We start from the raw sequence: 14,181 nt of genomic DNA on the forward strand, positions 1-14,181 counted from the left end.
TTCAACACAAAGCAAACCCCCAGAAATTTTAAAGACCAACAAGAAAATTGGTCCTATCTTCTAGAAGTTAATAATGTAAATTAAGAAACAGTCGCAGAAAAATACTGGATTCACCAGGTGTCGGCACATGACACCCCACGGGCTGAATCTGGTCCACCACCTGGTCTTATAAGTAAAGTTTTACTGGAACGCAGCCACATCTATTGGCGGAAGAACTATATTTAAATTGCCTTTGTGCTAAAATGGCGAGGGGGTAATGACGACAGTCTGGACTATAAAGCCTACAGTATCTATAAAATACTTGGGCCTTTTACAGAAAAGGTTTGTTAAGCCCCACTATATGTCAATTCTATATAACGGAACAGTAACTGTACACGTATATAAATAAAATCTAATCTTGTAAACTAGAGAGAATACAAGTTTTTTTTAATAAACACGGCTGTTAGGTTAAAAAAAAAAAAAGGCCCAGGTGAAAAAAGCAGGAAGATTTTGTGAATAACTTACTAAATGAAAGCGAACTGAGACATCCAAGTTGATTATAAGGCTTCTTGTTTGAGACCAACATTTGTTAATAAGAGAAGTGTCCTACCTCTGGTTCTGTTTTTGCTTCTTCTTTAGGTTGAGCCACAGGGCTAGCTGGCTTGACTTTTACTTCCGTCTTTCCCTGTGAGCTCCTGGAACCCGCCACGGCCCGTAAGGGTGGGGAAGAGCTGATGATAGGTTTCACTTGCGCTGAGGGTGTGGCAGAGCAGCGGCTGCTGCTCATTTCTATCACGTGTGATGGCGCTATGGGTAATTCACGCAAATTGCTGTTCCTTGGCGCAGTGGGCTGCATTTGCTGCATGGGTCGCTTGCTTACATTCTGAGAAGTTGTATTCTTTTCACAAAAAGAAAGAAATTCTAATTGTAAGTGGAAAGTTGGCAGAAGGAACATTAAAAGGCACATTATTAAATAAAAACACAATAAATCATTCTCATCAGCAAATGACTTCTCTTTTGGGGAGCGGATACTTTTCTCCTTGGTTAATACTTTTTTTCTCATACATAAATGTACCGGATCCATGTGGCAGCATGCCTCATCCTAACGTTAAGGACTTCCATTGGTAAAGGTGTCATACTTGCCTACAGACAGGCTCCTCTTTATAGAAATTACACCAGGCTGATATTTAGCAGGTGCTTCAATAAAGGGACTGACAGTTTTAAAAGAACTGACACAGCCAAAAAAGCACTCTCTCTGCCACCAGAGATCAACAGGATTCACATGCTACTATTTTACCTAGTCACTTAAATTTAAGCTGGAACAAGGAAAGAACCAAGCATCAGGTCAATGTCCTAAGAAACATGACCCCAGGGAGAAGAAAGGTGCCAGAACGTTTTACTCAAGAGGAAATGCTTAGTCATGTTCATCCTGGGGACTCTCAAGAGAGAACCAACACCTGGAGGAGGCAAAGAGAACACGAGAGAGCTGGAAGGGAGGAGGGGAGAGGCAGGGGGATCTCCGCGGTCACACAGGTCAAATATCCCAGTGCACAAGGGTCATGAGAATAGACTACCATTATTCTTTATATCCCAGGTTATAAAGCACCCTCTTCTCAGATTTATAAATCCTTTCTTACTGTTCATATCACTTTAGTTGTGATGTTACTTTAAGAAAGAAAGGCAAGTATCAGGAAAACTGAGATTCCAAGTAGCTAAGTGACATGCCTAAAGCTCAAGGGTGAAAAGGAGACAATACTAAAAAAAAGATTGACAGGTGAGAACCCTGACCACTGACCACTAGCTGCCACACTGTGTCTCTTTTTCCTAAAAATCAAATTACAAAGTCTCATATATATATTTAATGGAGGCAAGAGCCCTGATCACTGACCACTAGCCACATTGCGTCTCTTTCCTAAAAGACAAATTACAAAAGCCTCTTATATATATTTAATGGAGGCAAAAACCCTGACCACTAGCCACACTCTGTCTTTTTCCTAAAATCCAAATTACAAAAGCTTCTTATATGTATTTAATGGAGGACAAGGGCAATGACTGTGGCCTTTTATTTTCAGAGCAATGCATTGTTTCCCAGTTTCTTTTAATGCATGACAAATCACACATTTGCTGATGGTGCCTGAGAACACAACTCCACAAATAAACGTACGCTAATCTCTCTGGACTGACCATAAGCTCCTTGAAGGAAAGGAATTTGTCTCTTCTGTTCACTGTTGTATTCCCAGGACTAGAGTAGTACCTGGCAACAGAACAGTCAACGTATTTTTCCTGAATTCATTTATGTATTTATTCAGAGACCAAAAAGACAGAGATAATCTACACATCAAAAAATAAGCCACTGGTAAAGGGAAAGTGACTACCCTCAAAAATATGTTCTAAAGTTACATGTCTATTAATTCCTATCTATCGCTATAGAAATATCTAGATATAAGAAAGATGCTTAAGTAAATATTAACACAGTCTTTGGGACACAAAAGGAGTATCTTATCAATTATTGTTGTCCAGAAAACAACCACCTGAGTGCTTTTTAAAACATGGATTCACTTCAGAACTATGTACTACACGTTTTAAAAGTTGAAATCAGAATTAGAAAGTATTCTGACCTACAAATGATGCCCCTCAAGTCCTGTAAGTTAAAAGGCCTCCCAGGAAGACACAGGGAAGACACCCCTTGACACTTACATGCCGCAGCCCCTGGCGCTGGGGGCACTGCATCCGGCTGCTGCTGGCCTGAGGCTGAGCGGTCTGTACATGAGGCCGGAACTGTGGCTGAGACATCGGCATCAAAGGAGGGGGCGGGACGGACAGGTGGTGGTGGTGGTGGTGCTGGTGCTGCGGCGGGTGCTGTGGCGGGTGCTGGGGCGGGGGCTGGTGCTGGGGCGGGGGCTGGTGCGGGGGCTGGTGCGGAGGCTGATGCTGCGGTGGGGGCTGTTGCTGAGGTTGCTGAGGCTGAGGCTGATGTGGAGGGGGCAATGGAGGATGCAATGGCCCCTTCCATGTCCAAAGAAAGAGAAATAACAGTTCACAAATGGTTATACCGGGCATAATCACTTCAGTCATTTCCTTAAAAACCTCAACACAAGAAAGGCACTTTCACTGGTACCAAAACTTCATTTTAGACTTGCTGATGAAGGTAATACTATCTTAAATGCAGTAATAAGACAGAAGCTATTACCTTAAATTTTATATTTAATCCAGTAATTCTAGGATTGAATTGTCCTAAAGAAATAAGTATGCAAACTCGTAACTCTAAAGTATATTCCCTGTAGCACTATGATACTGAAGTACGGAAACCAGTCTACACACATGCAAACACACAGACAGCATGAAAGGGAGCCGTGAACAGCACTCTTAAATGATGGCATCAAAACCAACTCACTGACATGAAAAGATCCAATGATACATTACACTGGAGGAAAAAAAGCAGGTGGCGAGAAGATGTGCATTTTAAAAAAGACCAAAAAAAATGCTCCTGAATTGTTTCTAGGTAACGAGAGTATTTAATTTCCTTTCTTGTACTTACATATACTCTAAGATTCTGCAATAGAGATATATTAATTGTATTTTTTTAATAAAAAGAAAAATTCTTAAAAACATTTTATCTTCCTTTAACACCCTAGATAATACTCATTTTCCTTTTTTAGCTTAGATACATATTCCATGTGTTTTTAAATAGTTGATTCAAGTTTATCATCGCTATGTATTTTAATAGTAACCCTACAATACAAGAAGAAATATAAACTTGGTAAGATCTACAGACACATGTCAACCCATGAAGCAGAAGCCGGTCAGCAGAGGGCACTCAAGGCCCTCAAATAACCAGTGAACAGCAACATTTTCTTCCCCCCATGCAAAGACTCTTCAAAACTGTCTACTGCAGGAATGTAATCTGACAAAGTATTTCCACTGGTAAACCTTTCATGACATTTTATACAGATGAGCAAAGGTATTATCAAAACATGTCCTAATTTTATTAGTAGAGCCTTTAAAAAATCCTAATAAGTAGCATTTTTCAATTCCCAAAAAATGACATTTTCTCATTTTTTTCTTGTATTGAGGTAAGCAACAATGTCAAAAAAAGTTGTCTTTAATAAACAGTACATTTAAGACGAATACCCTTATTCTTTAAATAACCATAAATTAGTAGGCTCAAATAAAAATGTTTAACTTTATGAAACACAAAGACTCAAAGCTACACGTTTTCCCTGAAGGTTTGCTCAGGACGCATACCTGCAGGTTGGGCTGTGCGTGTGTGGGCAGGAACGGCTGTCCTGGGCCCGGCAGGAACGGCTGTCGAGGAGGAATGAAGGGCCGTGTGCTGGCCGACCCAGGCTGGCTGAAGTGCAGAATCCCCACCGGACCTGGGGGCTGCAGGGCGGGTCGTACGGGCCGCTCCCTCGGGAACACTGGCTGCTGTCCTTGCTGATTAAATGCTGGTCCTGGTTGAGTGAATGGTAGAGGACTCTGAGCAGGAACAGGATGGCTGCTGTTAAGAAGGGTAGGAGGCGGTGGCGGTGGAGGGGGACTTCGCTGTTCCAGAAAAAGATGGCTCGGGAATCTCGGTTCACCTGAAACTGAAAGGTAACACAACATTATTAACTTCGGGTTAAAAAGACCACGTGCTGCTCAGAAAAGCAATCTGAAGCACTATCCTAATGTGGGGAAAAATCACAAGTGTTGACAGGTTATGAGTATTTGGAAACAATTCCGGATTTTGCCTCTTATTTCTAGATTGCTTCATTTGTCATTTTCTATACATAAATTCCTCCTTTATGTGAGATGCTCCCATTTTGGATACCAACAATATCCAATTTTAGCAGCTGAAATGATAGGCAGAACTGCTGTGGTACAAAAACCTGGCATTCCTAACAACATCTCCAACTGGGTTAGTTAAATTCAGTTTACAAAATAAATGTGTTTGGGCACATCACCCAACACAGCTTCTGCTGTTACTCCACACCACTCACTCTTTCTGTACCTCCTAAGAAGAAAGGGTCTCGCTCCTGAGGCGGGGGTGGGGCTCTCCACTGGTCCTGGAGAGGGAGTCGTGGGGGCTGGCTGAAACTGTTGGGAACAGGTCCGGGTGTATGCTGTGGAAATTCTGGTGGGCCCTAAAGAACAACAAGAGAGAAACAGGGAGAAGGACAGAAAAATGGTATGTAATTTTCAGAAATATAGACCTGGTTCCAAGTTTTCCTTGAAAATGTCAAGTAATGTGTCTCTTAACAGTCATTGTCTTTCTCTTTCTACACACACACACACACACACACACACACACACACACACAGAGTCATGCATCCTTAATGACAAGGATACATTCTGACATGCATCCTTAGGTGATTCCATCACGCGAACACCACAGAGTGTATTGTAACCACAAACACACACACCCCTAGATGGTAGAGCTTTCTACACACCTAGCCTGTATAGTACACACTAGTAGCTTGAAGGCTACCCACCAGGGCAGCATATGACTGTACTGAATACTGTAGGCAACTGTCGCACAATGCTAAGTATCTGTGGATATAAACACACCCAACCCTAGAAAAGGTTACAATAAAATACAGTATTATAATCTCACGGAAATACCGCTGTCTATGCAGTCCACCATTCACCAAAACATCCTCACACAGCACATGACCGCACATATTAACATGAAAACTAAGTGTTCAGCAACAGGTGATTCTGCCATCCTAAATGACCAAAAATCAAAACACAGCAACTAGAAATTAAGTCAATGTCTTAATGTCATTGTAAAACAAGAATATTATTTTTAAGCTTATTGAAATCCATCCAATTATTGGCCTCTTTCCCATGAATCCAAAACACCATCGTGACATTTCTCTTTTTACAGACGCTCATCTTTGCTAATATTTAACACGACTGTAGGCTGCAGCTACGAAACTGCTTCACTTTAGAAGAAAAATTCAATCAGCAATTCCTGACTTAACAGAAAAATGTGAAATGTTTAAGAAACTAAATTATTACAAACAAAACAGTACACAGAGTCCTTTGGATAAAAAAATTTAAGCAAATTCTTACAGATTAACATTTTTCAAAAACTACATGTTACTAAAACTCTTTAGAGACAAATTAAAATTACTTCATTTTTCAGTTGGCCTTTCAGGTACTCAGGGAGATTTTTTAAACTACTGTATTGACCTAAGCAGCAGCATAAAGGTAAAGAAATGTTCACCACTTTTTCACTGCTCCAAAAAGAATGAACTATTAACTATCATCAAAATAATTTTCATTTAATAGCACCTTGTTCTTTGAAACTGAGTTAATTATTTCACAACTTTTAAGTATTACTCTTCTCACAAACTTACAATCTCAATGCCTTGGCCTGTCATTTTATTACTAATTCGCTATTCCCTCGAAAAGCAACATTTTCTAGCACTGAAAATGCTCTTTCGGCCGGGCACGGTGGCTCAAGCCTGTAATCCCAGCACTTTGGGAGGCTGAGACGGGCAGATCATGAGGTCAGGAGATTGAGACCATTCTGGCTAACAGGGTGAAACCCCATCTCTACACAAAAAAAAAAAATACAAAAAACTAGCCGGGCGAGGTGGCGGCGCCTGTAGTCCCAGCTACTTGGGAGGCCGAGGCAGGAGAACGGCGTGAACCCGGGAGGCGGAGCTTGCAGTGAGCTGAGATCCGGCCACTGCACTCCAACCTGGGTGACACAGCCAGGCTCCGTCTCAAAAAAAAAAAGAAAGAAAATGCTCTTCCACACTGCATTTCCCTTCCTTCTCCCTGCAAAAGTCTGTTCTACCCATGGCATTGAGAGAACAGACAAAATGAACACTAGTATAAACACCATAAACCCTTAAGATTGTTGGCTACAAAATAATAAAGAAATGTTTAACACACAAATATTACATCTTTATAAAAACATAAACTTTAGGCACTTATTGAAACATGTACAACAGGAAGTCCAAAGCTGAAACTCTCATAGCTTTTATTACTTTAGGTGAAACAAGGAAATCCATACCATACTATTGCCTGACATTAGGGAGTGTCACTTCTCTAGATAAAGACATCAATTAAGACACAATGAACCCAATAAAAGTCAGTAACTGAGGAATATATTTGTAAGTGAGAATACATATCATATACACGGTCTTTCATCCCTAATAAATGTGTACACTTTATCATAATGATAATTTGAAAATTCACTGATAAGATACTTCGATATGGATCTCTTTTTTTGAGGGGGGGAGAGAGGGGGGGAGAGAGAGGGAGGGGGAGAGAGGAGGGGGAGAGAGGAAGGGGGAGAGAGGGAGAGACGGAGGGGGAGAGAGGGAGGGAGGGAGGAGGGAGGGAGGGAGGGGGAGAGAGAGAGAGAGAGAGAGAGAGAGAGAAAGAAACAGAGTCTCACTCTGTTACCCAGGCTGGAGTGCAGTGGTGCAATCAGCTCACTGGAGCCTCAAACTCCTGGGCTCAAGGGATCCTTCCACCTTAGCCTCCTGAGTAGCTAGGACTTACAGAGCATGCCACCATATCCAGCTAGTTTTTCTGTAGAGGCAGGGTCTTGCTACGTTGCCCAGGTTGGTCTCGAACGCCTGGGCTCAAACAATTCTTCCACCTCAGCCTCCTAAAGTACTTGGATTACAGGCATGAGCCACAACACCTGGCCAATATTCTTGAATATTTAATATCTTTACTTTGCTAATAATATGCTAGAAAAATACTTCTAATAGCACAGGCCATTACATACTGTTACTCACTAAATCTGCATGAGGAATTTCAATGAGCTTGCCTGCTTTCTCCACTGCCAAAGCTTTTTCCTCGTTTTAAAATATTTTCATCTTTTGTTTGAAGTCAATGAAACACATGGTGTGAGCATGAATGTATCTCCTCCAAAATCATATTGTATTCCTCCGGGTAACTTAAATGTTCTATTTATAAAGTAAAGCATCAGTATTCCATCTCCACTTTTGTGCATCAACACGATTCTGACATATACAGACAGTTCCTGACTTACAATGGTCCAACTTACGATGTCTGCAACTTACAGCGGCCTCATCCTGATGTAACCCACCGTAAGTTGCAGAGTAGCTGTGCAAGCATTTCAAAACATGTCTTAAAATAATCTTCCAAACTTTCTGAATGACAATAAATTAGCAATCAAGGTTCTGCATTACTTCAAAAAAACGTTTAAATGATGCTTCTCAGAATGACACGGAATAAAACAAACTGCCTGCCTCTGCATGCAGAGAGGTTTGACTGATCACATTGTTTCCAACCCACGCAAATTGGCAATGGTGGTCCTGAATAAAAATCCTTTTCCAATTACTCAGCCTGTTTCCTTAAGCTGTTTCAATGCACACTTGACTACACTTATTTCTGGGGAGGAGGCACACGGGAGGCGTTTCAAACAGATAAATACAAAGGGAACCAGCAAGATTCATTAAAAGAATTTGCATTGAGAAATGTAAAACATATGGATGAAAATGATGTCACTGAGACACCAAAAAGAGACAAGATCACAGCCTGAAACAAGCTAATAGTTGTGAAAAGTAAAAATCACTCAAATGTAAACTCTTCAAATGAAAAATGGGTATTTTATGACATTTTAGCTTACAAATACGAAATTAGTAACACCTCTGGAAACTATGAAAAACCATTTCCAATGTTAAGTGTGGTTATGATAGCTCTCTTCATGTAACTGAGTCAAGATCAACCACAAGTAGGTTTGATGTTGGTTTGCCCAACCACCTAGATAAGAGTTTGGATGGGGCTGATTTCGATTCAACAGAGGGAGGAGGTTTCTAACACTCTCCCAGCAATAAACACATCCTCAACACACAGAAGCACTCACTCAGGAGGAGAAGCACCGCCTGCTGGGCACGATCTCAAAGCAAACTGGACTAGAGCAACTTCAAAGTCCAAGCCAACTCACCAACAGTGGGTCTGTTGATGTTCTTGAAATTACAGACCAGTTAAAAGACAAACTGGTAAATCTGGCTGGCACTAGTGCAGCCAGGCACACACTGGGCATCAGGTGACAGCAAGAGTGGGTCAGGGAGAAGGAGCCCCGAGTAACAGCCGGGATGAGGTGTGGGCCTCTATCTGCCAAGTCTGGAACCTGGGAGGTGCTCACAAAGAGACTGACTGAATTAAATGTTCATTTTCTTACTTTTCTGGTAGGTCTTGATGCCTAGTGGGAGCCAGATTAGGAGACCTAAGAACAAAGTCTCAGCACGGGTTAGAGTTGGGGAAGTGGGTTCTAAATCAAGGCTCAGGTTCTAGGTGACAAAACAGGAAAGTACTAGCAATGCGAATGGCCATTCTTTCTACTTGCCAGGACTCACAGCCTTTTACAGCTGAGCAAATGCTCCTACACACTCCCTACCACACAGTGACTGACAACTGCAGGGATTCTTGCAGAACTTAAACAAGCATGGCGAATTCAACATGGACCAGTCAAGAACCAACATTTTATAAGCAGCCACTTTAGAATGAGGACCGAAGGGAACTCAGGCCCCCAGTCCACTGGCAGAGTCCAGGAATTCCTGGGTATGACGCTGTCACCACTGTCGATACCAGGGCCCCATGAACTCATCAACACACAGCGAGGAAACTAAAACTTATGACATTAAATCACTGGTCCAAGGTCACAGCACTATTTTAGAATTTTTATTTTTCTGTAAGTTCACTCAACCACATCAGGGATTTCAATATTCAAGAAAACCAAGTTAAAGCTCCTGCAAGGGTTCATTTTATTCATGACATAATAAAAACACAGTGGAGGGAGTTTCAACCCATATAATAAGAAATCTTATCAAAATTACTAAATTTGGGTTACTTTTCCCCAACTTAGATATAAAAATGGTAGTGTACCCCCAACTCAGAAGGTGGACACTGGACACTCGTCACATTACACATTACGCACTTCCCCTTTCCATCACAGGGTATTTCCTTGAAAAATGTTCACTCTTACATTTCTGTCTCAGCCAAAATGCAAAATTACTACAGAAAACGGCTTCTCTTGTAACCCTTGGCGCAGAACCTTTACGTTCTCCTGTCCCTGTTTCACTCTCTGGTCACCTCCCTGTATCAGGAGACGCCTGACACAGGGCCCAGATGGACCCAAGCCTCTGACTCCTCTACCCCTGTGGCCGGGCTCCTAAAGGCTGGAACATGAAGAATCCCATGAATTGGAATCACTAAAAGCTTTTATTTTATTTTAACTGGCTCATCAGTGTCAATCAGCAGTTTTTCGCCCTTCTCTCACTGCCCAGGATAATTTCACACCTCTGAGCACCTTCTAGTGATTCCACCACACAGCTGTCCCCTCTGCCTGCAAGGCCCTCAGCATCCTCACCGCACCTCCTTCCCACCCTTCTCTGCATCCACCTGCATCTAAACATCACTTTCTACCATGAGTAATGGACTTGCTGCTAATTTTTAGCAACAGTCTATTTGTTAAAAATAAACATAAATTCTCACTCTATTATACATTTGGTCAGATTTTTCATTTAAAAGATAGGAACAGTATGCTGAAGTAGAACAGAAGGTGAAAGTCGGCCACCGATGTGCTGACAGGCCGTCAGCCCTAACTACAGTCAGCACACTTCAGGGCTCGTAACTCATTAGCTCTATCAGTCACTACTATGCTAATGAGCTGGCAAAAAAGCAGACATCGGGAGGTGCCAGAAAGAACGGGAACAGTAAAATGTACTTTCAGAGAAAGCGGGAGAGTCCTTTGGGGCTGTTTCCACTTAACCCTTAAACACATTTTTATTGTATTAACAGCTGGAAATCAGCATCACTGGGCGTGAACATTTTTAATCAATTTACAATTCTTTTGCCAATCTTAACAAAGAGTAAAGCAAAGCCTGATGTATCAGTCACTCAGAATGACAGGTAATTATGCACTTCCACTCTCTCCGATCTCGGCTCAGTTTCCCCTTCACCCCTTTCCAGTGTGCCAGTTGCCAGGTGTGCAGCTGCAGGGTGCACTGTTCCCACAGGACCACCCAGCAGCAGGCAGAGCTCCTCCCCAGGAGCAGAAGGAAGGGCTGCTTCTGTAGCTGGCCTTTTGTCACTCAGCTCTCATGCCAGGGAAGTGCCAGTTCTCTTTAAATTTTGCCTATAATTAGAACAAGCTGAAAGAGGTCCTGATCTTTCAATCTTCATTATTTAACAGGTGAATCCCTAATATTTATTATGGCTTTTCTTACTGGGCTTAGAACTGGAAAACGCTATTTCTTAGAAAATTCTGTATTTCTTCTAAGTTCCATGATATTATCTTAGTGCCACAAGTCGCATCCTCAATAGTACAGAGGTCCTCACTTATCCACAGTTTCCTTTTCTGGGGTTGAGTTACACATCATCAATTGAAATCTGAAAATATTAAATGGGAAATTCCAGAAATAAACAATTCATAAGCTGTACACTGTACACCTTTCTGAGCAGCATGACCAAATCTCTTGCCATCCTGCTCCGTCCACCCTGGGGAATGAAATCATACCCTTGTCCAGAGGATCCATGCTGAAGACACACCCTGCATGCTAGCCCATTAGTCACTTGGTCAACGTCTTGGTTATCAGATTGATTGTCACAGTACTGCAGAGCTTGCATTCAAGTAACTCATATATTACTTAACAATGGCTCCAAAATGCAAGAGTAGTAACTGTTTTATTGTATGATTAGCTATTGTTGTTCATCTCTTATTGTGCCTAATTTGTAAATTAAACTTCATCCTAGGTATGCATGTACAGGAAAAACCATGGTCTCTACTGGGGGGACTTGCAGTACACACCCCTTGGATAAGGTGGGCACCACAGCACTGGCCATGCAGCTGCTGCAGCAGGGCTCTTTATAAACCCTTTTTCCCACCCTCCATCAGGCAGTTAATTTCAAGTCCTCAAAAAGACAGATTTTTCTCATTATAGCTAAGGCAAAACGTAACTGGGAAAGTAGACTGGCCTCCACTCCACCCTGAGCAGAGAGTCAACCAAGGTTCGCTTTTTTACTTTGCCACAGGTTGTGATCAGGGAAAAGGACTCCGTCTTTAGCCCTTTCATCCTTTTTCCAAAAGAAAAGAGTTACTGAATTAGAAGAATAAACTCAAAGAGTTTAGTCCACAAACCTAGTTTTCCATAAAAATTCCAAGCCACCTGAGAACTAGGTACTTTACTTCTTAGGTCTCTAAGCACTATCAGATTCCCTGGAAGATTTCCCTGGAACTTTAACGTTGTGATTTTCATCTCTTCCCAGAACTCTCTTTCCTTTAACTGACTATTTACATGCTGTCTAAATGCACAGTCACTGGTATTTAAATGTTACTGATACATAACAAAGCCTCCAAAATTCTCTCTCTCTCATGATAGTTTTTCCACACTCAGTGGAAAATAAAAGCCTTTAAAATCCATCACTAATGTTCAAGCAGAACTTTATTCTAACTTCCAGCGATCCTGCAGGTGCCCAGGTGGAGAAGCAGCACTCATCATCTAACCTGACAGCTCTCCCAGCCCTGTCTCCATCCCAGCCACTTACCAGCTACAGCCTTGAGCTCATGACTGAATCTGTCTGGGCCTCAGTTTGCTCACCTACGAAACAGCGATAACAATAGTACCCACCTCACAGGGGCGGGAAAGTCCTTAGGACAGTATCTAGCAAATAACAAAAGTTCATCATACATGTCATTATCATTTTTACATGTTTTTGTAGACAGCAGCAGTTTTTGTAGACAGATTGTAAATACAGCTTCTGAAATATGTCCATGTCTTCTGTAATATTTCCATGTTTCCAAACAGGGTAAAAACCGAACCAGTAGATTCCCTGTTTGCATTCTTATTTCTGAGATCAAATCAGAAATCCCTCATAAAGTACCAGCAAGTCCTAGAAACTTTGTCTCTTGAATCTCTCCAAACCACTCCCACTTCTCTCTGCCCTTCAACTGTCGGGTACGAGAGCTGAGACCAGGCCTGCCTTATACATCAATGTGTTTCCATGCTTGGCCCAGTGCCTGGCACACAGGCGGTTATAAATATGTAATGGATGAATGAAATGCCTGTTTGTAATAGCAAGGTATTCCCCAAGCTCACATTCTCAACCTGGAAGTACTGCAACATGCTGTAAAACCAGCTGCCCACAAAACACGGGGAGAGGTGCTGAATGGCTGAAGGAAGGAAGGAAGGAACAAAGGTGAGGATGTACTGACCTAGACCTTGGGCAATGAACTGCCTGAGGCTTTCGAGCTGAGCAGATGTGAAACACATACATGCACTAGGACCAAAGGACCAAAGAGAAGCCAAGATCTCGGGTGATCACTGGTTTAGAGACAGAAAAATTAACAGAACTGAGTTCTTACATATATGACAGAATTTTTTTTTCTTTTTTTTAAGAGACAGAGTCTTGCTCTGCCACCCAGACTGGAGTGTAGCGGCACGATCATAGCTCACTGCATCCTCAAACTCCTGGGCTCAAGTGATCCTCTTGCCTCAGCCTCCAGAGAGCCCAGGACTACAGGCATGAGCCACCACATCTGGCTCATTTTTAAATTTTTTGTAGAGATGGGGTCTCACTGTGTTACCCACGCTAGTCCGAAACTCCTGGCCTCGAGGGATCCTCCCGCCTTGGCCTCCTAAAGCACTGGGTTTACAGGCGTGAGTCACTCCATCTGGCCGATAAGAAATCATTTTAACTCGTATTCTATGTAATACTGTTAACGAATGAGAGGACCATGCTGACTGGCTTCTTCCCCCTGCAGCTGGGAGAAGAGTGATGGTCACTGGCGGGAGGCCAGCAGTTCCATGCTAATAGGGTTTGGCTCTGCATCCCCACCCACATCTCATCTCCACCCATAACCCCCACAGGTGGAGAGAGGGACCTGGTGGGTGGGGACTAGATCGCGAGGGCAGTTTCCCCCACGCTGTTCTCATGATGGTATGTGAGTTTTCACAAGATCTGATGGTTTAAAAGTGGCACTTCCCCACTTTGCTCTCTCTCCTGCCACCATGTGAAGAAGGTGCTTGCTTGCTTCCCCTTTGCCTCCTGTCATGATTGTAAGCTTCCTGAGGCCTCTCCAGCCATGCGGAACTGTGAGTCAATTAAACTTTTTTTCTTTATAAATTACCCAGTCTTGGGGTAGTTCTTTATAGCAGTATGAAAACAGACTAATACACATGCTGTCTCATTTAATCCTTATCACAACCCTATAAGGTAGGTATTCTG

The 14,181-nt window shown here is 42.4% G+C and overlaps 1 protein-coding gene across 7 annotated transcripts in view; it reads right to left on the bottom strand.

Annotated features, from left to right (window-relative positions):
• Positions 1-14,181, bottom strand: part of RBM33 (RNA binding motif protein 33) — a 134,404-nt gene that overhangs the window by 39,494 nt on the left and 80,729 nt on the right. For all 7 annotated transcript variants that reach the window (XM_033193532.1, XM_033193531.1, XM_033193535.1 and 4 more), the window contains 4 exons: positions 4,973-5,105; positions 4,225-4,568; positions 2,677-2,985; positions 590-877 (listed from right to left, as the gene is read on the bottom strand). In XM_033193532.1, coding sequence (XP_033049423.1) covers positions 590-877; positions 2,677-2,985; positions 4,225-4,568; positions 4,973-5,105 — 1,074 coding nt within the window. The remainder of the gene's footprint in view (positions 1-589; positions 878-2,676; positions 2,986-4,224; positions 4,569-4,972; positions 5,106-14,181) is intronic.

The sequence above is a fragment of the Trachypithecus francoisi genome, unplaced genomic scaffold (genome assembly GCF_009764315.1).
Source record: "Trachypithecus francoisi isolate TF-2019V2 unplaced genomic scaffold, Tfra_2.0 Lachesis_group4, whole genome shotgun sequence".
Classification (NCBI taxonomy): Eukaryota; Metazoa; Chordata; class Mammalia; order Primates; family Cercopithecidae; genus Trachypithecus; species Trachypithecus francoisi.